This window comes from Carcharhinus amblyrhynchos, chromosome 23 (genome assembly GCF_965287045.1).
Source record: "Carcharhinus amblyrhynchos chromosome 23, sCarAmb.v2.hapA, whole genome shotgun sequence".
NCBI lineage: Eukaryota > Metazoa > Chordata > Chondrichthyes > Carcharhiniformes > Carcharhinidae > Carcharhinus > Carcharhinus amblyrhynchos.
In genome coordinates this window covers 27,396,376-27,420,899 of record NC_137346.1, presented here as the reverse complement: position 1 = coordinate 27,420,899, position 24,524 = coordinate 27,396,376, and the positions used below count along the sequence as shown (strand labels likewise).

The 24,524-nt window shown below is 44.1% G+C and overlaps 2 protein-coding genes across 2 annotated transcripts in view; one reads left to right on the top strand and one right to left on the bottom strand.

The window, feature by feature from the left end:
• Window positions 1-6,416, top strand: part of vkorc1l1 (vitamin K epoxide reductase complex, subunit 1L1) — a 48,559-nt gene extending 42,143 nt beyond the window's left edge. Inside the window, exon 3 of the mRNA XM_080210534.1 lies at window positions 4,282-6,416. Within this exon, the coding sequence (XP_080066660.1) occupies window positions 4,282-4,508 (227 nt within the window). The 3' untranslated portion in view covers window positions 4,509-6,416. The remainder of the gene's footprint in view (window positions 1-4,281) is intronic.
• A 4,080-nt stretch (window positions 6,417-10,496) lies between these two features.
• gusb (glucuronidase, beta) overlaps window positions 10,497-24,524 on the bottom strand; it is a 31,570-nt gene continuing 17,542 nt past the window's right edge. Inside the window, exons 8-12 of the mRNA XM_080210742.1 lie at window positions 20,828-20,974; window positions 20,591-20,675; window positions 17,620-17,796; window positions 15,552-15,687; window positions 10,497-10,790 (exon numbers count right to left, since the gene is read on the bottom strand). Coding sequence (XP_080066868.1) covers window positions 10,660-10,790; window positions 15,552-15,687; window positions 17,620-17,796; window positions 20,591-20,675; window positions 20,828-20,974 — 676 coding nt within the window. The 3' untranslated portion in view covers window positions 10,497-10,659. The remainder of the gene's footprint in view (window positions 10,791-15,551; window positions 15,688-17,619; window positions 17,797-20,590; window positions 20,676-20,827; window positions 20,975-24,524) is intronic.

Sequence of the window (24,524 nt, the reverse complement as noted above, 5' to 3'; positions counted from 1 at the left end):
ATTCTTGATGGGCCAAAAAGCCGCCTCCTGCACTGTAGGGATTCTGTGATCCAGGTTTAATTCCAGCCTTGGGTCACTGTATGTGTGGAATCTGCACGTTCTGCCTGTGTCTGTATGGGTTTCCTCCCACAGTCTGAAGGACGTGCTGGTTAGCTGCATTGACTGTGCTAAATTCTCCCTCCGTGTCCCCGAACAGGCACCAGAGTATGGTGACTAGGGAATTTTCGCTTCATTGCAGTGTTAATGGAAGCCTACTTGTCACACTAATAAATAAACTTAAACTTTAAATTTTAAAGCCATTAATGCAGATGGGCTGGTGTTTTCAGAACTGGAACCTGTAATGGTGAATTATTTTAAAATAAAAACACAAATAACAAATGATTAATGTTCAGGATTAGATAATGTGGAAGTGTATTTGATGTTGACCCATTTTAATCTAATAAATGTCAACTTGATGAACAACTTTTACCTAGCGCCTTTTAGTTCAAAATTTCCTATGCCACTTTAGAGTCATAGTAAAAGCAACAGAACCTGGATTCGGGAGCAAATTTGAAAGCTTGGGTGTAAAAGATGAATTTTCAGAAGATTTCCAGAAGAATGAGTTGAAGACCCCAGTGTTTTTATGAAACAACATGCAAAATTTTATGTTCAAGCCAGCAAGGGAGAGGAGTGCCAGCTAGGAGTCCCTGAAAGGACAAGGGTGGCTTAGAGTTTTGTCACTAATTGTTGGACACAGGGAAGGTGGATGAAGGAAGGACGGTTATGTAATGACTGTATCTTGAGGGTGATAAAAGATAAAGTTATTTATTAGTCACAAGTAACGCTTACATTAACACTTAAGTTAAGTTACCGTGAAATTCCCCAAGGCTCCACAGTCCGGTGCCTGTTTGGGTCAATGCACCCAACCAGCACGTCTCCCAGAATGTTGGAGGAAACCCACGCAGACGTGGGGAGAATGTGCAAACTCCACACAAACAGTGACCCAAGCCAGGAATCGGATCTGGCTTCTTGGTGTTGTGAAGTAGCAGTGTTAACCATTGTGCCACCCCAAGGATAAATAAAGGCTTTGACAATGGAGCCACTAATGGAGGGTTGCGATAGAAATGTGGTTCTGGTGATTGAGAGAACATGGGGATCCAAGGAAACAGGTGGCGGAGGTTTGGAGAAGGTTGTTAAATTTCATTTGTTAGTCACAAGTAGATTTACATTAACACTGCAGTGATTTTACTGTGAAAATCCCCTAATCGCCACACTCCGGCATCTGTTTGGGTACACTGAGGGTGAATTTAGCATGGCCAATGCACCTAACCAGCACGTCTTTTGGACTGTGGGAGGTAACTGGAGGAAACCCATGCAGACACGGGGAGAAACTCTGCGCACACACTGACTCAAGCCAGGAATTGAACCCAGGTCCCTGGTATTGTGAGGCAGCAGTGCTAACCACTGTGCTACCATGCTGCCCCACTTGCTCTTGAAAAGGAGTAACCTAGGATTATTCTGGGCCTCCGTGGTCATAGAATCAGAAGTGGGTTAGATAGAGGGCAGTGAAGTACAGAAAGTATTGTCGAACTAAATTTGGTGATTGATACTAGTCTTTCCGGTACCCTGAGTTTTGTGCTATTTTTATATAAGGGCACAAAGATGGCAATGTACCCCAGTGGAACAATAAGATGGTGGGAAGCAGAGCAGCAAATATAGAGGTGAGGGAATGGCTTAGTGGATTGACAGTAACGGTTGTATCATAGTCAAAAGGGGAGGAAATTGGGAGTTGGAGACCTGCCTAGCCACTTCATTAACTTTAAATCAGTGAATTTCCTTGTTGATTCTGAAAAGCTGTCCAATGGATTTGGGATATTTTATGTTAACCACCATGCAAGTTCAGTACAAATGTGCTTCTGATACAAAATCCAAGAGCAGCTTGGAAATTATAAAATGAGTTGGGCAATTGGACCATTTGGGGGAATGATGGCATATTCATAGAATCCTACAGTGCAGAAGAAGGCCGTTCGGCCCATCGAATCTGCACCGACTACAATCCCACATTGGCCCTATCCCCATAATCCCATGCATTTACCCTGACTAGTCCCCCTGACACTAAGGGCAATTTAGCATGGCTAATCAACCTAACCTGCACATCTTTGGACTGTGAGGGGAAACTGGAGCACCTGGAGGAAACCCACACAGATATGAGGAGAATGTGCAAACTCCACACAGACATATTAAATGTAATGGAGTCGAATGTAAAATACTAGTTGTTTGGGGGGGAGGTGGGGAGTGTAGGTATCATGCAGACTCTATGAATGATATATAACTACAGCTTCTGGGTTTTTGTTATGACTTGCAGCCAGTATCATTACAGAGCAAACGAAATCCTGAATTATATAGCCGTAACGGAAGGGTACAAATAGAGTTGTCGATCTTGGAGTCTATTCAGAGTTCACAAGATGATTGACCTTCCTGCTCGTCCAGTGCAGAAAAGTTTGATTATTCTTTTGCTTTTTTTCCCCCCTTTGTTAAGCCTGGGCCCATTGCAGTAACATCCTCCCTTCGGGCAGAACTATTGCCAGTACTGGTGTTCAACTAAAGTTCGCCATCTAAAGGTAGATGGTAGGCTGCAGCAAAGCTTGGCAGGCTACAGAGAAAATCAGTCAGTGATTCTAGGTTTCCATATCGACCAAAGCCACCCGAAGGCTCGGGGTGCCACAGGTCGCCGACGCTTACGGTAAATTAATGTCAGGAGGTGGACAGTTAATGCATTACTAGCTCCAATTGAAAGCATTTACTTGGTCCTCAACTGGCCAAGTTTTGCCAAAATTTATACTTGTCTCCCTGTCAGCGTGTTATCGCTGATCAACGAGGTACATTTATAAAGAACCTTTTAATGTAGTAAAACCACTAAAGCGTTGCACAGGAGTGTCATCAGATTAGAATTGATAGCAAGCCAAAGAAGGCCTTTATGGGACACGTGACCAAACGTTTGGTGAAACGGATTAAGTTTTAAGTTGCATCTTAATGGAGAGAGGTAGCAATAGAGAAGTTAGAGGAAAATCCACAGCTTAGCACACCTGCTATTCATGGGAGAGGGAGGGGGATGCACTAAAGCCACCATTGAAGGAACTGAACTCTCGGTGAGTTTTTAGGCCAAAGGGAGTTATACGGATGGGAACAGCGAGGCTCCCATTGGGTTGAGGGCTGAATGGGATTTGGCATATTAGCATACGGGCAGCAGTTTTGGATGGCACAAGTTGCCTAAGAAAACACAATTGTAGGTGTTAATTTTATTCAGTGAAGGTGCACTCAAAGGTATGGAACCTGCAGTTTGAGGAAATAGTCGCCAAAAACAGCAAGAGCAATTCTGTGTCCCTTTGCACCTGAAATTTCTGAAGTTTATAGTCTGTTCAGAATTGGAGGGGGCGAGAGGAGGGCAGCAGAGCACTTTGGTAGAATTTTTGTGAAAAAGGTAGAAGAATTCTGTGCACAGCATAAAAATACACGCACTCTTTATACCCAATTTCACTCCATCACATTGAAAATCCATCACTGTGCAAGTATGCCACTGTTTTGCACAAGTTTTCAGAAAGCCTTGTTCATCATTCCTGCATTGCCCATGAACGCTTCACGTGTAGAAGTTTAAGTACAGCTAAGCTTTAACTGAGCTCAGTGCTCTGGTAGTTTATCAAACTAGGGCCAGAATCTTACGGCTGTTCACGCTGGTGGGATTTTCCTATCCTGCTGCAGCGAACAGAGATTTGGCTGGGTGCCAAATTCTCTGACATTGCTGCAGTGGGAGCACGGTGTGAACAGCTGGTAAGATCGTATCTTAAGTCTTCGCCACTTTTGATCAGTTTCAGTAGCTTTTCTTCATGGATCCTTTGGTTGCATGATTATACGTACATCACACTGGGGTGAGGTCATACTCTATCGCGCACATAAATTTCTGAATGTCTAAACCGTTCCTGAATGATATTCCAAAGGACTGATTAGTTTCTTTGGTATAAGCCTTACATTTCTGTGGAAGTAATCTTGGCCACTTTTACTGTTAGTTTTTGTTAATCATTGCAATCTATGACAGATATTCTGCTCCTTGAGCAGTGGGACAGTGATTTTGTTCAGGAGAATCTATTTGAATTGTGGTCATCATCAATTCGTAACGTATTACCGCGCAAGTTAGCTTTTCAAATGCAGTGACGTTTAATTACGCAAATGTATTTGAATGTTGAAGCCTTGTATTGTGAAGAAATACTTTTTGTTCATGAAATAACATTCCTCCCTTTCTTTCAGGTATGACGGTGAGTGCAATGGCTGCATTAATATTAATGACAACATCCATAGTGTCTGTGGTGGGTGCACTGTATCTAAGTTACATCCTCTACTTCGTACTGAAGGACTTCTGCATAATCTGCATCACCACATATGTCCTGAACGTCATTCTCTTTATCATCAACTATAAACGACTGGTTTACTTGAATGAGGCCTGGAAACAGCAACTCCAATCCAAACAGGAATAATCTTAAGCGATTTGCAAACCTAACACCTGGAGAGCCTGCTTCCATTATGTCTATTTGGCAGTAATTTTTTTTTGAGTGAGAGAGAGATGTATATGATATAAATGAAATCAAAATCATTGAGAACCAATTTTTTGTTTTAATTGAAAACTTGTTGTGTGGGACCCTGGACTTAACTGTGGTTTATCTTCCCTCACATGAAGATTAACAGACAAGCCAACTAAAAGCAAGCTTTAACTGTATTACACGTTCCTTAGGAGATCTGCATTCTGAGAAACCTACGTACACTAAATGGCATTTATTTAAGCATTCCTCTTCCTCCCCCTCCCCTCCAAAACCATCAGATAAAGTAAACCGCGTGTTAAAATTGTGAATGAAAGTGCCTTCTGTTACAGAGGAATTTTTTTTTAAAATCATATACAGGTATTTTATATTGCACAGGAAATGGCTAATGGCTAATGGGTGTCCTGGGTTTTGGTGCTTTGATTAATGGGTCTGGAAATTGTTCATCTTGGTTGAATGACCTGATGTGAATATTGCAAGTCCAATTTCTCTCCAGTGCAGTAGGAATTTGTCACGTGTCGAATGGCATCTTTACACTGAAAAAAGCTCAGGTCCTCTCGACCTAAGCCTTCCCTGAGCGCAAGGACAATTTGAAAAGGCCAACAACTATGCAGTCATAGCACACCACAAAGGTATTTAAACTAGCACAACTTGCAGTGTGAGAAAGCTCTCATCACAGCTTGCTAGGACTTTGAAAATATGCTTCAGATGATTTTAGCAGTTTGATACCAAGAGTTTAATCTTTTGACTAATATTGGACCAAGATTTTGTTTAAAAAAAAAACTCTTTAAAAATGTAGTACCTTATAACAAAAGTCATGTTGCACTTAGAGATATTCATTTTGACTGCTCATTCACTGATAAGTATTTTAATACTGCTACTACCACTAGAACAGCATCCTGACCAAGACAATATAAATGTGTGATCAACCAGGCCCATAATGTTTGAAAAAATTGACCTTGTTTAAGGGACTCTTATTCAATCTGTTTGTGCTGCACACCACTATTTTTTTATTGAAATAGTAGTTTATTTCTATTGAGATTTTCACTAGGCTGAAGCCCCTTGTTCCTCGAATGTAACACCATTGTGCCATGTTAATTAGTAAGGTATAGTTGATATTTTCAAAAGCATTTCTAATTAAAATATAGCTTACTAATTAATTGGTTGTATTAGTCCAGTGGAGGCTTTTTGTATCATAAAAAGAACCACAGATAACTGACATTAAAAGCATTAAATTTCAATTTGGCCAACTTAAACTCTGCTTAGATATATCTGACCACTGCTTGAACAAAAAAAATCCTTTCTTTCGTTCTATGTAAATGCTTGGTGTTCAAAAATTGAAAATTTAAAAATGTAATTTCACTGAACGTTAATATTCAAGCTATTTTGGGACGAGCTTGTTTCATCCCACTACCCTATTTTATTCAGATAGATAATTGGGCGGACTAGGCTTTTGCCTGGCTTTGCAATATCTTTGGTAATGTGGCTCAGTACCTCCTCCATAATTACTTGAAGGAGTTGTGGCTATGGGTATTCAATGTGCTGACCACTTTTAATCGAGCATGCTTTTAATTGAGACCTTTTCTATCCTTATAGCAATGGATATGAAAGGTTTCAACTAAATGTGGAGGGCCCCCAAAGCTACTTGCATTGAACAGCTTGGTAGCAAATTTCATGGCTTTTTCACACCCGATATAATTGTTTATATCAAGGAGCATTCTGCACCGTTGTGCTCGCTGATACCCTAACATCCTTTTGAATTTCCCAAATAGCCTAATGTTTCATTAACAAAGCTTATTTTAATTTTGTGGGACCAACCTATCGGATTGTATTGCAAAAAAAAGGATTAATGGACCAAATAGCCTAATGTTTCATTAACAAAGCTTATTTTAATTTTGTGGGACCAACCTATCGGATTGTATTGCAAAAAAAAGGATTAATGGAATAGTGTTATACCAATTTAGAACTGGTAACTACTGGTTCATAGCAGCAGTGTTTTAAATAACATTTTCTCCTACTTAAGACCTTTAAAAAAACGTAACATCTACGAACCAACCTACAATAAAATACATCAGTGTTAGTATACCTCACACTGTGCTCGCATGCACAGGAGCCATTTGACATGACTGATAAATCTATAGTCATCCAACAGGTCGTATCAATTTTCTTTAAGATTTTACTGTGCCTACTTGTCAGTTTGAAGTTGTGTTTGTTAGATGGGGCAGCGCTCTTGATCGATGGATTAGGCATCTACTGGTAGAAAAGTCCAGTTCTACCAGACAACTTTCTATTTGCAAATGGACATTTGTCACGTAAGTCTGGTGCACAATGATTTTTTTGTTTAAATTAGAACTTGTTAACGTGTAGGATGCTGTGCATGTGAATTTAGTAATTTTATGCAATCAGTATTTTCTCAACATAAAATTGGCGGGATTCTTTGGTGCCCTTAATAAATGGGGTCTCCTTTTATGTTTTTAAAAGCCCTTGCACTCTAAATATTTAGTTGGCAAATTATAAAGCCATCACTACATTCTTCATAGAATACAAATAATTCAGAGGATGTTGGGTACAGTTAAAGCTTGTCTCAAAGGATTGAATCCTGGACATGGAGGAATTGCCTTTATCGTATCTGTGCTCATTGAAGCTGCTGGTACAGTAAGTTACCTGAAGTCCATCTCTTTCTGAGCTCCAGAAGACCACTGAATGCTATTGTACTATTATTGTGACATTCCTGTGACCCAATAAGCTGTAAAAATTCCAAAGGAGTTAACTGATACTGTAGTACCGATACTTTATATCTTGGCTGTGGACGACACTTATGCTCATCCTTGATCCTATTTTTTTTGAAGTAAAACTCTATTAGGTAACTGCAATTCTACATACATTTGGTGCAAAACAAATTTAATATTGATTTTCAGCCAATGCTTTGGGCTTGGTTCCAATATTTTACTTTGTGTATCTCCTGGTGTTAGACCTTTTACAAGCAACAGGACGATGGACAAATTTAAGACCTCAGAAGTCCAGTTGTATTTACTTTTTTATTTCCCCTCCCCGGACCATAATTTGTTTATATTGCACTATCTAGCATGAAGCCCATGTTTACTGCTCATGATGTACTGTAACTGAATATAACTATAGATTCATTCCTATTGGTATTGACCTATCACTACTAATTCCTGATATTGGCATCAATACAGGCATGAGCAGACCCCCTAATTTACAAGTGGCAAACTGAAATGGTTTTCGTTACAGTAAATCATTGTCTATTCAATATGAAAGTGACAGGGTGACAAATGCTCTTTATTTTTGTAAACTGTATTTAGCATGGCAGAAGTACTATGTTCTTGATCTGTATAATATGTTCCATCAGAGTTATTTATTAATGCTGCTTCAAGCTCATGAGCACATGTGTTTAAAAAAAACTTTTTAAAGGTGGACTCTGGGCATTGATCCCCTTCACAGCCACAGATGAGAACGGTTTTATATATAGGTTCAGGACTATGATTTTGCTAACGAGCAAAACAAAATTGTAAATATGTATGAATGTGTATTCATTGCACAGAATTTTTTGGTATGAAATAAATGTAGAATCTACATGAATTCTTCTGCGATTTGTGAATGCTGATTTTTGTTGTTCTTTTCCTGTGAATGTACTTTTGGATGAGTTTCAAGTCGGCTTCCTCAGCTTGCAGCTGCTATCGTAGCCACCGACACTTAATTTTCATGTCCTCTGCTTGCTTACAGCAAACTTAAATGTGTTGAAATGTGGATTAATAACAAGTATAGTACCTCATCTGGCACTGTTGAGAGAGTAAAAAGTCTGACAACACCAGGTTTTAGTCCAACCTATTTATTTGATAATATACTCGCAAGCTTTCGGGTTAGCCCCTTCGTCAGGTGAATGGAGAGTTCTGGCCTCAGACAGAGCATATAAAGCACAGAGACCTGTGCTTTATATGCTCTGTCTGAGGCCAGAACTCTCCATTCACCTGACGAAGGGGCTACCCCGAAAGCTTGCGAGTATGTTATCAAATAAATAGGTTGGACTAAAACCTGGTGTTGTCAGACTTTTTACTGTGTTTACGCCAGTCCAACGCTGGCATACCCACATCATGACTGTTGAGAGACATAGTCTGTGCTGGATTTTGGGTCAGGCAGGTTGGCGATGCCAGTTCAGCTGGGGTAAAGATCACTTGGAGCAAGTGGTGGGATAGAAGCCAATTACTGGCCTGGAGTCACAGCACCTAGTCAAATTGTCCAGGTAAATTTTTTTAATAGGTGCATTATGAACAATAGCTGGAAGCTTACGGTACAATAATCAACAATAAATCAGTTGTGTGTGTTAAGATACAACTAGAATACAACATTGACAGCTACAAACTATTTGGTTTAGTCCATTGTTGATTGCTTGGCCATAATATAGTGAATACTCCCTCTACATGTAGACAAAAATGAACTTTAAAAGCAGATTTTTTTCTAAGTGTAAGCTTAATATTAATGTGATTGATTTGAAAAAATTACCATTGAGAAAGCTAGGAACATCTCCTCCTCCTCCTTTCCTCCTCCCCCACCCCTCCGCCCCCCCCCCCCCTCCACCCCCGCCCCCCACCCCCCCCCCCACCCCCCCCCACCCCCCACCCCCCACCCCCCTAACCCCCCCACCCCCACCCACCCCCCCCAACCCCCCACCCACCCCCCCACCCACCCCCCCACCCCCCCCCCCCTCACCCCCCCACCCCCCACCCCCCCCCCCCCCCCCCCCACCCCCCCACCCCCCACCCCCCCCCACCCCCCCCCCCCCCCCCCCCCCCCACCCCCCCACCCCCCACCCCCCACCCCCCCACCCCCCCCCCCCCCCACCCCCCCCCCCCCCCCACCCCCCACCCCAACCCCCCCCCCCCCACCCCCCCACCCCCCCACCCCCACCCCCCCCCCCCACCCCCCACCCCCCCACCCCCCACCCCCCCACCCCACCCCCCCCACCCCCCACCCCCCACCCCCCACCCCCCCACCCCCCACCCCCCACCCCCCCCACCCCCCACCCCCCACCCCCCACCCCCCCACCCCCCACCCCCCACCCCCACCCCCCCACCCCCCCCCACCCCAACCCCCCACCCCCCCACCCCCCACCCCCCAACCCCCCACCCCCCACCCCCCACCCCCCCAACCCCCCCCCCCACCCCCCACCCCCACCCCCCACCCCCTAACCCCCCCACCCCCCACCCCCCAACCCCCCTAACCCCCCACCCCCTAACCCCCACCCCCCTAACCCCCCACCCCCTAACCCCCCACCCCCCCTAACCCCCCACCCCCTAACCCCCCACCCCCCCTAACCCCCCACCCCCTAACCCCCCACCCCCCCTAACCCCCCCACCCCCTAACCCCCACCCCCTAACCCCCCCCCTAACCCCCCACCCCCTAACCCCCCACCCCCTAACCCCCCACCCCCTAACCCCCCACCCCCTAACCCCCCACCCCCTAACCCCCCACCCCCTAACCCCCCACCCCCTAACCCCCCACCCCCTAACCCCCCACCCCCTAACCCCCCACCCCCTAACCCCCCACCCCCTAACCCCCCACCCCTAACCCCCCACCCCCTAACCCCCCACCCCCTAACCCCCCACCCCCTAACCCCCCACCCCTAACCCCCCACCCCCTAACCCCCCACCCCCTAACCCCCCACCCCCTAACCCCCCACCCCCTAACCCCCACCCCCTAACCCCCACCCCCTAACCCCCCACCCCCTAACCCCCCACCCCTAACCCCCACCCCTAACCCCCCACCCCCTAACCCCCCACCCCCTAACCCCCCACCCCCTAACCCCCCACCCCCTAACCCCCACCCCCTAACCCCCCACCCCCTAACCCCCCACCCCTATAGTCCAACAAGTTTATTTGAAATCACAAGCTTTCAAAGTGCTGCTCCTTCATCAGTTGAGCGAAGGACCTGATGAAGGAGCAGCACTCCGAAAGCTCATGATTCAAAATAAATCTGTTGGACTTTAACCTGGTGTTGTGAGACATCGTACATGGCATCTGCACCTTAATTTCCCCATGTCCAGTTTCTTCTGTATTCAATGGCCATCAGCACACTATCTCAAAGGAATGTATTTGGTCTCATTTGCCAGTTTCCAGTAGCGATCCCGAAGAAGGAAAGCTGAAGATTTAGGCTGTCTTTGGCGAGTGAAGATCCCTTTTTTGTTCCCGTTTATCCGTAATATGCCTGTAAACAAATGAAGAGTATGTTAAATGCATGCTTGCCTCAGAGTTTATTCCTACACCAGTGTATATATTTAAACTAAACAATGTGAAATAAGTGAACTTGATAATTTCTTGATGGATAAAGACATGGGTGTATGATTTAAGATCATCTGTGGCTACATCATGGATAACTGGTTTTTTGGATTGCTTTATAGCAGAGGTATTCAGTAAGGGAATGAGAAAGGTAGAATAAAAAAAGTGTTCCCTCATAAGGATAACAACAAGTGATTTCAATAAAAATGTGCAAGGTTTTTGGGCTCTTCTGTTCTTCAGCATCAACCTGGACAATATTTGTTGCAATCTTACTACATAAAATACTGTATTCAAAACATTTATTCCTCTTGGTATATTTTAAATGAATTTTATGAACCAAAAAGGATGGCTGCTACAAGTCACATGATCGCAAGTTGGCCCTTTTTGTTCTGGGAGCTATCAACTGGAGTTAAGGAAATAAAATCTTCACAGGCTCTGGAATCTCACATCACAGTCTACAGACAACTTGTAATCAACAAAAGCAAAGGAAACACAGACAAACTGTGTCTTTTCTGGGGAAAGACTGACCTGTTCAAGAAGGATGGGTTACATCTGAACTACAGGGCGACTAACGTTCTGCCAGGAAGATTTGCTAGAGCACTCTGGAGGGTTTAAACTAGTTTGGCACAGGGGTGGAATCCAAAGCAGTAGGGAGATAGAAGAGAAGTTTGAGGACTAGCACAGAATTTAAGGAGAGCACATTGAATAGTAAAGGCAGTGTCAATAATCCTAGTACCAGACAGATTAGACAAAAACAGGATAGAGAGCAAGGGAAATCCAGATTAAACTGCATTTATTTCAATGCAAAAGGCCTGACAGGGAAGGCAGATGAACTTAGGGCATGGATGGGTTTGTGGGACTGGGATATTATAGCAATTACTGAAACATGGCTAAGAGAGGGACAGGACTGGCAGCTCAATGTTCCAGGGTACAGGTGCTATAGGAAAGATGGAACAGGAGATAAGAGAGGAGGGGGAGTTGCACTTTTGATCAGGAAAAGCATCACAGCCATACTGAGAGGATATATTCGTGGGTTTGGCCACTGAGTCTATGTGGGTAGAACTGAGAAATAAGAAGGGGGAAATCACTTCGATAGGTTTGTACTATAGGCCCCCAAATAGTCAGCAGGAAATTGGGGAGCAAATATGTAAGCAGATTACAGACAGCTCCAAGAAAAATAGGATGTTAATAGTCAGAGATTTTAACTTTCTCAACATCGACTGGGACAGCCATAGTACTAGAGGGTTGGATGGAGAGAAATTTGTTTAGTGTATTCAGAAGGAATTTCTCATTCAGTATGTGGATGGCCCAATTAGACAGGGAGCAAAACTTGACCTCCTCTTGGGAAATAAGGATGGGCAGGTGACAGAAATGTTAGCGAGAGATCACTTTGGGACCAGTGACCATAATTCTATTGGTTTTTAAGATATCATTCTCCATAGCTAGGTCTGTCCCAAAGTTAATATTCTAAATTGTGGCAAGGCCAGTTTTGATGGTATCAGACGGGAACTTTCAAAAATTAATTGGGAGAGTCTGTGGGAAGGCAAAACTGTGTTATCCATGATTCAGGGTAAACACATTCCTCTTAGCAAAGGGCACGGCCTGCAGAAGTAGGGAACCCAGGATGACTCGGGATATGGAGGCCCTGGTCAAGAAGAAGAAAGAGGCAGCTGGGATCAAACAAAGCCCTTGAAGGGTACAGGGGGTGACCTGACACTGCCTGTACTGACCAAATAAGGATCGCTATTTGGACTATGTTAGGCAAGGTGGACTATGTCACTTACATACAGCTTGGTATAAACATTTGGGAGTTGTTTACAAGTAATTCCATTGGATGGGATCAAACATTGTTGTATCATTGACTGAGTGCCAGAGAACTTTCTGGAAGATTGGGGATAAAGCAGCCTTTGTTTCCAACGATAACGCAAGACCCACCGTTGCAAGTGTGCCCTGGAGAACATCTTCAGAGAAGACAACCACGAGGAAAAATCTACATCGGAATGGACCTGGCCAGTTTGCTCAAAACTGGGGTAGTATTCGTTTTTAGTCGATGAGCTGGGGGGAGCCAGGGAGGTTCTGAAAGCAAGATCTAGTTTACCAGTGCTCCTATTTCTTTATTACTAAACATGGTTATTTATTTATATAAAGATGATCATTCTTTAAACAATGCATTTGACTGCCATATTTGTGGGCTCAAGTTACCACATTAAGCATCTCCCCCTGTTATTCAATAGCATTACCATTGCTGAAATAGAACAAAGAACAAGAATCAGCCTGGGAAACAGGCCCTTCGGCCCAACGAGCCCACGCTGCCATCTCAACACCACCTCTCTACCCATGACCCCTATCTAATGTTTTATGGCCATCCAGATTGAGGGAAAACTGATTTAGGGACAATTTATTCCTGCCAATCAGCCTAACAGCACATCTTTGGCGTGTGGGAGGAAACCGGAGCACCCGGAGAAAACCCACGCAAGCACAGGGAGAATGCGCAAACTCCCACAGACACCGGCCCAAATCCACGTGTCTGCACAGCAATCAGCGATAGTCACTGAGCTGTCGTCTTGCCCACTATCTTGTCCAGTTTAGGCACACACTAACGACATGAAGCACTAGGCCAATCTCGAACAACCAAGAGCAGCCCCAGTACGACCCATCGCGTGTATGCCCCTCGTTGGACACGAGGTGGACCGACTTAAAACCTGTGAATGAAAAGAGAAAAACATTATTATCATACTATACCCATTTACATTTCTAGGGACACCCCAATGCTAATGACCCTTAATTAAAGGTTCTCCTATATCCACCCATCTCCAACTCAGTCATGTGCCTGTCTAAGTTACTCTTAAAGGACTCTAGCGTGTTTGCTTCCACCACCTTACTTGGCAGAGCATTCCATACCCCCACTACCCTCTGTGTGAAAAACCTCCCTCTAATATCTGTGTTGTACCGCTCCCCCCTCACCATAAGTCCATGGCCCCTTGTCCTATGTGTCTCTATTATAGGAAATAGCTTACCTCTGTCTACTTATATACCTCTATTAGATCCCCCCTCAGTCAGCATCTTTCAAGGGAAAAGAGCCCCAATTTCTTCAATCTTTCCTCATACCCCAGTGCTTCCATACCAGGCAACATCCTAGTAAACCTCCTCTGCCCTCGCTCCAGAGTCTCCACGTCCTTCTGGTAGTAAGGCGACCAGAACTGTACGCCGGACTCCAAATGCGGCCTAACCAACGTTCTGTACAACTGCAACATTAGACTCCAGCTCTTATATTCTATACCCCTTCCTATAAAGGCTAACATACCATAGGCTTTCTTCACCACACTCTCCACTTGCACTGCCCCCGCTATCAACATCCTAGGGGTTACCACTGACCAAAAACTGAACTGTATTAGTTGTGGCTACAAGAGCAGGTCAGGAATCCTGCAGTCACTCACTCACTTCCTGTGTACCATCTATAAGATGCACTGCAGGGACTCACCAAGGCCCCTTACATAGCACCTTACAAACCCACAAGCACTACCATAAAATCGTATATCATAGAAACTCTACAGTGCAGGAGGCGGCCATTCGGCTCATCACGCCTGCACTGACAACAATCCCACTCAGACCCTATCCCCGTAACCCCACATATTTATCCTGCTAATCCCGCTAACCTAAACGTCCTGGGACACTCAGGGGCAATTTAGCATGGCCAAAGCACCTGACCCACATATCTTTGAACTACGGGAGGAAACCAGAGCAGCTGGAAGAAACCCACACAGACACAGGGAGAACGTGCAAACTCCACACAGGCATTGACCGAAGCTGAGAATTGAACCCAGGTCCACAGAGCTGTGAGGCAGCAGTGCTAAACACTGTGCCACCATGCTGCCCGTTGCCATTTCCCACCTGGAACGACAAGGGCAGCAGACACATGGGAACACCGCAACCTGCAAGTTCCTCTCTGAACCACACATCATCCAGACTTGGAAACATATTTTTTGTTCCTTCACTGTCACTGGGTCAAAATCCAGGAATTCCCTCCCTGACAGCACTGAGTCACCCAAAAACAGAAAATGCTAGAAGATCTCAGCAGGTCTGACAGCATCTGTGAAGAGAGAATGGAGCCAATGTTGAGTCAGGATGACCAGACTTGAAACAACGGTTCTATTTTCTCTGCTCAGACGCTCAGACTAGCTGAGATTTTCTAGCATTTTCTGTTTTTGTTTCAAATTCTGGTATCCACAGTATTTTGCTTTTATTTTAGGATCATGGTTGTACCTACACCGCAGGGAATGCAGCGGTTCAAAAAGGTGGTTCATTACCACCTTCTCAACGGCAAATAGGAATGGGCAATAAATGCTGGCCAACCAGCGATGCCCACATTCCATAAACGAACAAAACAAAAACAAGGGAGCTCCCTAATGAACAATTCTGAGGTGACACCTCAATCAAATACAGAAATGGTATTCTAAATACTTAGTCTGGAAGAAATACAAGGCAAGCATTCATCGCACATGAATATTTCCAAGTGTGTGATCAATCAACGCAACCGAAAATTAGAAATGATACATTACTTACACAAGATCAAAACATTCCTCAGCAGGTCAGGCTGCATCAACCTGAAATGTTAACTCCGTTTCTTTCTCCATCTGGTCTGTTGAGTATTTCCAGTGTTTGTCATTTTTATTTTAGATACATCACTTACCCTGAGCAGTCATGAAGTCTGCAAAATTCCAGATGAGCTCTCCAACCAAGTAGTCTTTTCTCCTTTCGTCAAATATCACAAAATATTCCTGCATTAGAGCCCGCTGGTACTCTTCAGTAAACATTACTGGGGGATCCTAAAGACACAATTGCACAAAATCCATTAAAGAACAGTCAACATTAAACTTCATCTATAAATGCGCATTTTTCTGAATTATTTCTCTCACATCTGCCTGTCTAATTATAAACTGATCAGGAATTTTTAAGATCTGTCTCCAAGGCAGATGATACTGCTTTTTTACTGCTTTATCAATCTTGTCAATTCAAAAATTGCCTCCCAAGTTGCCTATTTATTTTTCCCTATCTCTCTACTCAGATAGCCTTGCCTTACCACATGGTGGCATTCCTCAGCACTTATACAACCATTGCAGCCTCATCACTATTTTAATAGGGATGTTTCTATATAAAACTGGGATTGAACTATAGGGATTAATTGTATATCAGCTGTGTGTCATTACATGCAGAATTGGGTGGGGGGGGGGGCAGGGGGGGTGGTGGTAGCATTAATTGGAGTTTCACTCGAGCAGGTAATAAACGCTTACTGAAACCGTGGGGTGTTTGAGTTAGGAGGTGTATGCTTGTGATATTGCACTCCTTAAATAAATGTAGGACTGAGTAAAGATGGACTCCAGTATCACCCTTTAGAAGCTAGCTTTCCAGATTAGAGTAGGTCCTGATTTACCAGTAAAGTTATGTGAAACATCCTGAAATTGTATTTTGGGTCACTAAATATTCATGAATATCTAAGCACGAATGTATTCAGTTATTCAGCGAGTGAAATAACAGATGACACTCGTACAATTTAATCAGTATAATTAAAAGCCAATGCAAAGAATTAGATGAATACCACGATTCCCGCCACTTAATTTTGTTATGAATGAGCATTTAACACCTTAAACATAGAAACTAGGGGCTGGAATAAGCCATTCGGCCTTTTCAGCCTAGTCCACCATTAAACATGTTTGTGACTGATGCTCTATCTCATATTCCCACTTTCTCCCATACCCTCTGATGCCATTAAAATCTAAATAAATCTATCTCTTCCTTGAATATACTCAATGGCTTGGCCTCCACTGGCTTCTGTGGTAGAAATTTCCATGGGTTCACTATTCTTTGAGTGAAGAAATGTTTCCTCATCTCAGTCCTAAATGGCCTATCCTGTATCCCAAGACTGTGTCCCTGGTTCTAGATTCCCCAGCCTGGGAGAACATCCTCCCTGCAGCTAGTCTGTCCAACCCTGTTAGAATTTTATATGTTTCAATCAGATCTCCCTCATCCTTCCAAACTCTAGTGAGTACAGTCGAACCAATCTCTCCTCATCGGACGTCTCGCCAAGCTCAGTATCAGCCGAGTGAACCTTTACTACATTTCCTCTACAGCAAGTATTTCCTTTCTTAGGTAGGGAGACCAAAACTGCAACTCTGCTGCCTTTATCCCTTCCCACTCATCTCACCACTATCCTTGCTGACCTGCACTGCCTCCCAGTCCCTAAAGTCTTCAGATTTAAACTTTGCATCCTGGTGATTAAATCCCACAACGGACTGCCTAGTGTCCGCACCGACACATTTAATAGAGCACCTTACTCAAGCTTCTGTAACCCCTTCTCTACCTTCTTCCTCCAACTGATGACAAAATCATCAATGTTTGCAATTCCCACCGTGCTTCCCCCCCCCCCCCCCCCCCCCGCCCAAAGCCCATTTGCTCCTTCACCTCCATAAACCCACCTTTTTGGCCAAGCCTTTTTTCATGCTAAGTATCTTTGACTTGCTATGCTTTATCGTCAGGTTGTAGATAAACCTACGAAGCACACTGGGAGCTCTGCCTGAAATGGGTAAAGCAACTCCAATTGTTTGTCCCGTACCAGAACTGCTACCACAAGTATAACACCATCGAGATGCACAAACATTACGGGGAGCTTTTTGTTCCAAACTCCATTTTTTTTTGAGTTGCTAGGAAAACGAGCACTGGGGTTTTGTACTGCCATGCAATTTATTGTTTCCCATACTTACCTGATGGAATCCTGCAACAGCGTCTGCTCCGTATTCACTCTGAATAATGGGTTTCTGGTATTTATTATACCAATTCTCAAACTCACTAGCCAGTTGTAACTGAATGACCTCCAAATGACCCTCATCGTGGTACCAGGAAAGGTAGCTGTTCACACAAATGACATCAACGTACTGGGCCTGTGGAAATATTGTGTTTGTGAAAACGTCGCTAAACTTTCACTTCTCCAGAACTAGGTTTTTTCAATAAGCAGTTGTATGTTTCAAAAATCAATCACACAGTAAAACATTTTCATTCAGCACTTCATCTGGGCATTTCCAGGAGGAACAAGAGTTAATGTTCAACTATAATACAAGCAGGAAATATCTAATTCACAGTGTGGCCAGCAACAAGGTAAGCTGGAAAGGCAAAAAAAACAAGCAGAAAAATAAAACCTTTACAGAGCTTGAAACATGGATAATATTCAGTATCAGAGACATCTATACTTTGACCCAGCTGTCAAACACCCCAAATGAGAAAAGGTGAAAATCCTCGTATTTCCAAATCACTGAAAGCGTTCCCTCACAAACCTGTCACTGACAGAATTCGCAAGGCCACAGTGAAGTATTCACAAAATTTGGAGCAGATTTGGTGGCACGGTGGCACAGTGGTTAGCACTGCTTCCTCACAGCGCCAGGGACCTGGGTTTGATTCCTGTCTTGCGTGACTGTGCAGAGTCTGCACGTTCTCTGTGTGGGTTTCCTCTGGGTACTCCCACAGTCTGAAAGACGTGCTGGTTAGGTGCAGTGGCCATGCTAAATTCTCCCTTAATGTATCCGAACAGGCATCAGTGTGTGGCGACGAGGGATTATCACAGAATCCCTACAGTACAGGAGGGGGCTATCTGGCCCATCGAGTCTGTATTGACTACAATCCCACCTCAGGCCCCATTCGTGTAGCACTGCAGTGTTAATGTAATGTTAACGTAAGCTTATTTGTGACTCCAATAAATAAACTTAAAATCTTTTAAAGATTTACCAGACTTAGAGGAGAGAAAGAGAAGTACAAAGTAAATAGGTTCTTCCCTCAAATTGACATTAGCCCAGCAGTACAATTATTCATCATTTGTTGAACAGTGTCCATGGTTACTCTGTAGATACTCATAGCTTTGTAATATTGTAGTTGTGCCTTTTACAAAAGTAACAAATGGTCCTGTTTGTGAACAGAATTCCCACTCACCTGACGAAGGAGCAGCGCTCCAAAAGCTAGTGGCGTTTGCTACCAAATAAACCTATTTGGCAGATGCCGGCATCTCCACATCAGGACGAAGAACTCCTCCCACAGTTGTAATGCTGATTCTGACCACTAAGGAGCACAACACACATGACCTTTACTGCACAGCAACTGCGAAATCCACAGAATCTACGGTGCAGAAGGAGGCCATTCAGCCCATCGAGCCTGCACCAACAATGATCCCGACCAGGCCCTATCCCCACTGTAACCCCTGATATTCACCCTGCTAATCCCCGAGACTAATGGACAATTTATCATGGCCAATCCATCTAACATCTTTGGACTGTGGGAGGAATGATGTGGAGATGCCGGCGTTGGACTGGGGTAAACACAGTAAGAAGTCTCACAACACCAGGTTAAAGTCCAACCAATTTATTTGATAGTAAACTCACAAGCTTTCGGGGTTTGCCCCTCGGTCAGGTGAATGAAGAGTTCTGGCCTCAGACAGAGCATATAACAGCACAGACGGTCTACAGATTACTGATTAGAATGCGAGTCTTTACAACTAACCTGCTATTCAAGTCTTAAAGATGCAGACAATACACATCTTTTTAACCTATGCCTAATGCTCTTTCCACTCACATTGTCTGCACCTTTAAGACTTTAATAGCAGGTTAGGTGTAACGACTCGCATTCTAAATCAGTAATCTGTAAGATCTGTAACCTTCCTTTAAAGAGCACAACATCTCCATCAACACCTAGCAAGCCCTGACCCAAGGCCTGAAGCGGAAGCAAGCATCTGGGAAGGAGCTGAACATAGAATTTCATCACCGAGAACAAACTGTGGCTGACAGCAAAAGGAGCACGTGGCAACCTGGGCCCTTCACTCCCCACACCTCCAACCACCATCTGCCCCACCTGTGACAGAGACAGATCACTGGACTCTCCGTCACCTAGCACTTCATCTGTGGTGTGAAATCGACTCCAAGGAACTGGCTACATCCTATGTTCTCACTGGACTCAAGTGCTGGGCTTTCAAAAGAACTTCCTCCTCAGATGGCTGAAATGTAGCCACCTCATGAACACTAAACTTACATTTCAAATTAAACATAGCAATTTCATAGAAGCCTACAGTGCAGAAGGAGGCCATTCAGCCCATCGAGTTCGCACCGACACTTTTGATAGAGCATTTTACCCAATCCCCTGTAACCCCACATATTTACCCTGCTAATCTCCCTAACCTACACTAAGGGGATACTAAGGGCCAATTTAGCATGGCCAGTCAACCTAACCTGCACATCTTTCGGACTGTGGGAGGAAACTGGATCCAAGCAAACATGGGGAGAGCATGCAAACTCACACAGACACAGCCGCCCAAGGCTGGAATTGAACCCTGGTCCCTGGCACTGTGAGGCACCAGTGCTAACCACCGTGCCACCCTGAAGTTTTGGCATTGAACAAGGAGGACAACAGCGCTCGATTTTTTTTAAAAACATCCGTTCCATTTAGGGTATCCGTGACAGCACCGAGCTTTTCTCAGTCTATTCAGACAAAACAATCAAAGGAGTAGCAAAACTACCTTTCCTTCCAGCTCAACCTTGTACACGACGCATTGTAAAAACACAGGGAGGCCTGAAACAAACTTCCCAAACTACTAACTTAAAACAGAAATTTTACTCTGGTTTTCAGAAACCCAACGTACTACAGGCGATTGAACAGACTTTGTTTCCTGTTCTGACAAGTCATGTTCTAGTTACTCACAGCTTTGTCAGCCCCGTAGCTGGTGTCTGTGATAAAGGTGACAGGCCTGGTTGGATCCAGCGCTTTCGTGTAGGATATTATCGTCCTGTTATTTTTGGAAAAGAAAAGGCAACATTAACAAAATGCTAAATGTTGAAATAGTAAGCAGACTCTGCAAGAAAGTGTAAAATATGCTCCTGAAATATTCACGATTTTGAAATTTACAAATGTGAAATCCTTACAATGCCCTGTTCTTACTTGAAGTAATGTTTGGCTTCAGGTAGTCCAGATGCTGGTTCGTTTGCTACAGACCACATCACTACAGACGGCCTGTTTTTATCTCTGTGTACTAGTTCCTCCATTACAGCCAAATGATGAGTGAGGGACTTGTTTCCAAAGCTCAGGCTTTAAAAGAAAATAAGAAATGTGAAAGACTAGCATTAAAGTCTGTGGATACCATTGACAACCTGTGGAAAAGGGCATGTTTAATGCTTAGTAACAGTTGTTAAATGGGTCACTGATTAATGATGACTAAAGCAATCAAATTACATATTTACTGGGGGCATTTGTCACAATGTCAGACACAAAGGGTGGGATTCTCTGGCTGCGCTTGCCTGTAAACCGGAGATTCCCACCCAACCTCGATGGACCTTTATATGGTCCACCCCCTGCCTGCTGGAATTCCAGTGGCGGGCGGGATGGGAGAATTCCGGCCAAAATCTCTGCCACTCTGATGACTAACCACATGTTCATCTGCAGCTCTAACCTTGCGCGAAGGGGCAGGATACAGCAGATAGTTGGAAGGCCACACTAACTGAACACATGGGTTTCTAAGCTCTGTCCTCAACTCCAACTGCATTGGCTGATTTGGACAACTGGGCCAGAATTAGTGAAGTTCACTAGTTGAAGCTTGGTCTTTTGGCAATTCCAACCTTCCTGTGTTACACCATGGATGGGGAAATCCCCATCCTGTCACACTTCCCATTCTATACAGGAAAATCCAGAGCAAAACAGCAATGAGACTTTGTATGTTCACTTAAAGAAAAAAAGTTTTATTTTTAACAAATAGAACATATTAATTTTTAATAATAAGAAATAAATTTTTATTGGAAGGGGATTGCAGTATAAAAGTAGGGCATGTTACTACAGCTGTGAGGTCACATCTGGAGAAATGTGTACAGTTTTGGCCTCACGCTTGAAAAAGGATATAATTGCTTCAGAAGCAGTTCAGAAAAATAAATCATAGAAACCCGACAGTGCATAAAGAGGCCATTTGGCCCATCAAGTTGGCACTGACTACAATCTCACCCAGGCCCTACCTCCATATCCCTACATATTTACCCACCAAGCCCTGTAATCTACGCATCTCAAGACATTAAGGGGCAATTTTAGTTTGGCCAATCAACTTAACTTGTACATCTTTGGACTGTGGGATGAAACCGGAGCACCCAGAGGAAACTGTACAGGGGACTGGTGAGGCCGCAGCTGGAGTACTGTGTGCAGTTTTGGTCGCTGCACTTGCGCAAGGATATATTGGCCTTGGAGGGAGTGCAGAGGAGGTTCGCTAGGCTGATACCGGAGTTGAGGGGGTTGAAGAGAGACTGAATAGACTGGGTCTGTACTCGTTGGAGTTTAGAAGGATGAGGGGGGATCTTATAGAGACGTATAAGATAATGAAGGGGATGGATAGGGTAGAGGTAGAGAGATTCTTCCCGCTTAGAAAGGATAGCAGGACTAGAGGGCACAGCCTCAAGTTAAGGGGGGGGTGCAGTTTAGATCAGAGTTGAGGAGGAACTTCTTCACTCAAAGGGTGGTGAATCTCTGGAATTCTCTGCCCGTTGAAGTGGTGGAGGCTACCTCGCTAAATATATTTAAGTCACGGGTAGATAGGTTTTTGACAGATAAGGGAATTAAGGGTTATGGGGAGAAAGCAGGAAAGTGGAACTGATCCACTTCAGATCAGCCATGATCTTATTGAATGGTGGGGCACGCTCGAAGGGCTTGATGGCCTACTCCTGCTTCTTACGTTCTTATGTTCTAACCACAGAGACACGAGAAGAATGCAAACTCCACACAGACAGTGACCCAAGCCGGGAATCGAACCCAGGTTCCCCAGAGCTGTGAAGCAGCAGTGCTAACCACTGTGCTACTGTGCCGCCCATGTCGACTCATTCCTGGAATGAAGGGCTTATATTGTGAAGCAAGGTTGAAGAAGTTAGGCATGGGCATGTGGAGACTAGAACGAGGAGATACTGTTTAAGAATAAGGTTTGGATGGAAATAATTTTTTACTCCGAGGGCCCTTAGTCCGTGAAATTCTCTTCCCTCTTCAATTATGTTTACAGATACATAAAATGTTGGTTCGGCCACATTTGGAATGCTGTCTCTAATTCTGGTCAGTAAGAAGTCTCACAACACCAGGTTAAAGTCCAACAGGGTTTATTTGGCAGCACAAGCTTTTGGAGTCTCAAGTTCCTTCATCAGGTGAGTGAGGGCTTATGTTCACAAACAGGGCATATAAAGACACAACCTCAATTTACAAGATAATGGTTAGAATGTGAGTCTTTACAGGTAATGACGTCTTATAGGTACAGACAATGGAGTGGAGAGAGGGCCAAACACAGGTTAAAGAGATGTGTATCGTCCCCAGCCAGGACAGTTAGTGAGATTTTGCAAGCTCCACATCTATTCTGGTCACCCCACTACTAGGACAATGTGGTGGCTTTGGAGCAAATACAGAAAACGTTTACCAGGGATGTTGCCTGGCATGAAGGATATTAGCTATGAGAAGATTGCTCTCCCTGGAAAGGTGGAAACTAAGGGGGCACCTGATAGAAGTTTATAAAATTATGAGGTATATTGAATAGGGTGAACAGTTGGAAGCTTTTTCCCCCAGGGCAGAAATGACAATTACAAGGGGGCACAAGTTCAAGGTAAGGGAGGAAAGGTTCAGCGAAGATGTGTGGGGAAATTTTTTTTTTTAAAAACAGTTGGTGGGGGACTGGAATGCAGGACCAAGTGAGGTGTTTGGGCAGACAGGCTAGCGACATTTAAGACTTATCTGGATAGACATATGAACAGACGGGGAATAGAGGGATAAAGGCAATTGGTCTAGATAGGACAACGTGATCGGTGCAGGCTCGGAGGGCCGAAAGGCCTGTTCCTGTGCTGTACTGTTCTTTGTTTCCAGATACTGTGGGTCATGAAATTTATCCAAGACAGATATAGATTTTTGCTGGGCAAAGGAATCTGGGGGTGGCCAGATGGGAAAATGGAGTTGTGACCACAACCAGATCAGCCATGAACTTAGTGAATGATGGGAAGGCCTGAAGGGTGGAATTAGCCTACTCCTAATCCTAAATCCCATGTTCAGAGAGCACTCATCCAATGGTATAATGTTCATGAGTTCATCAACAGCACATCCCATGATTTGCTGCAAGCAGCCCCAGCAGAGACTTAACGATCTAAAATGCAGCTCGTCTGTCAGATTCTATTTCTGTGTTACATTTGAAAATAATAAAGGCAATTTGCATTGCTGCAAACTTTGCATAACTCCGTATAAAAGAGCCAGAATTCTGTATTTCAGCCCGAGGAACATTTAGACACTAATGTCACCCAGTGTTTTGTTAACATCAATCAGACCTCGTATTCTACAACAGCAGGCAACATCAATGATATTTTCAATAAACAGCAACGTACACCTCGCAGACAATTCCCTCAAAGTTTTCACAGTGGGGGTGGGGGGGGCAGAAGTGAGGAAACTGAAACAAACTTCAATTTGAACTTAAAAGCACTGCTCAATATATCATAACCACATTAGTCTAAAGTACTTTGAAAAATAGTATTTCAAACTTAATTCAAAAAAACAGTATGGTTTCCTTGGTGGGAAAGACAAATTGGACTATTTTTTGCCCTTAACTATATGACCAGTACGGTGAAAGCAATAATGGGAATGA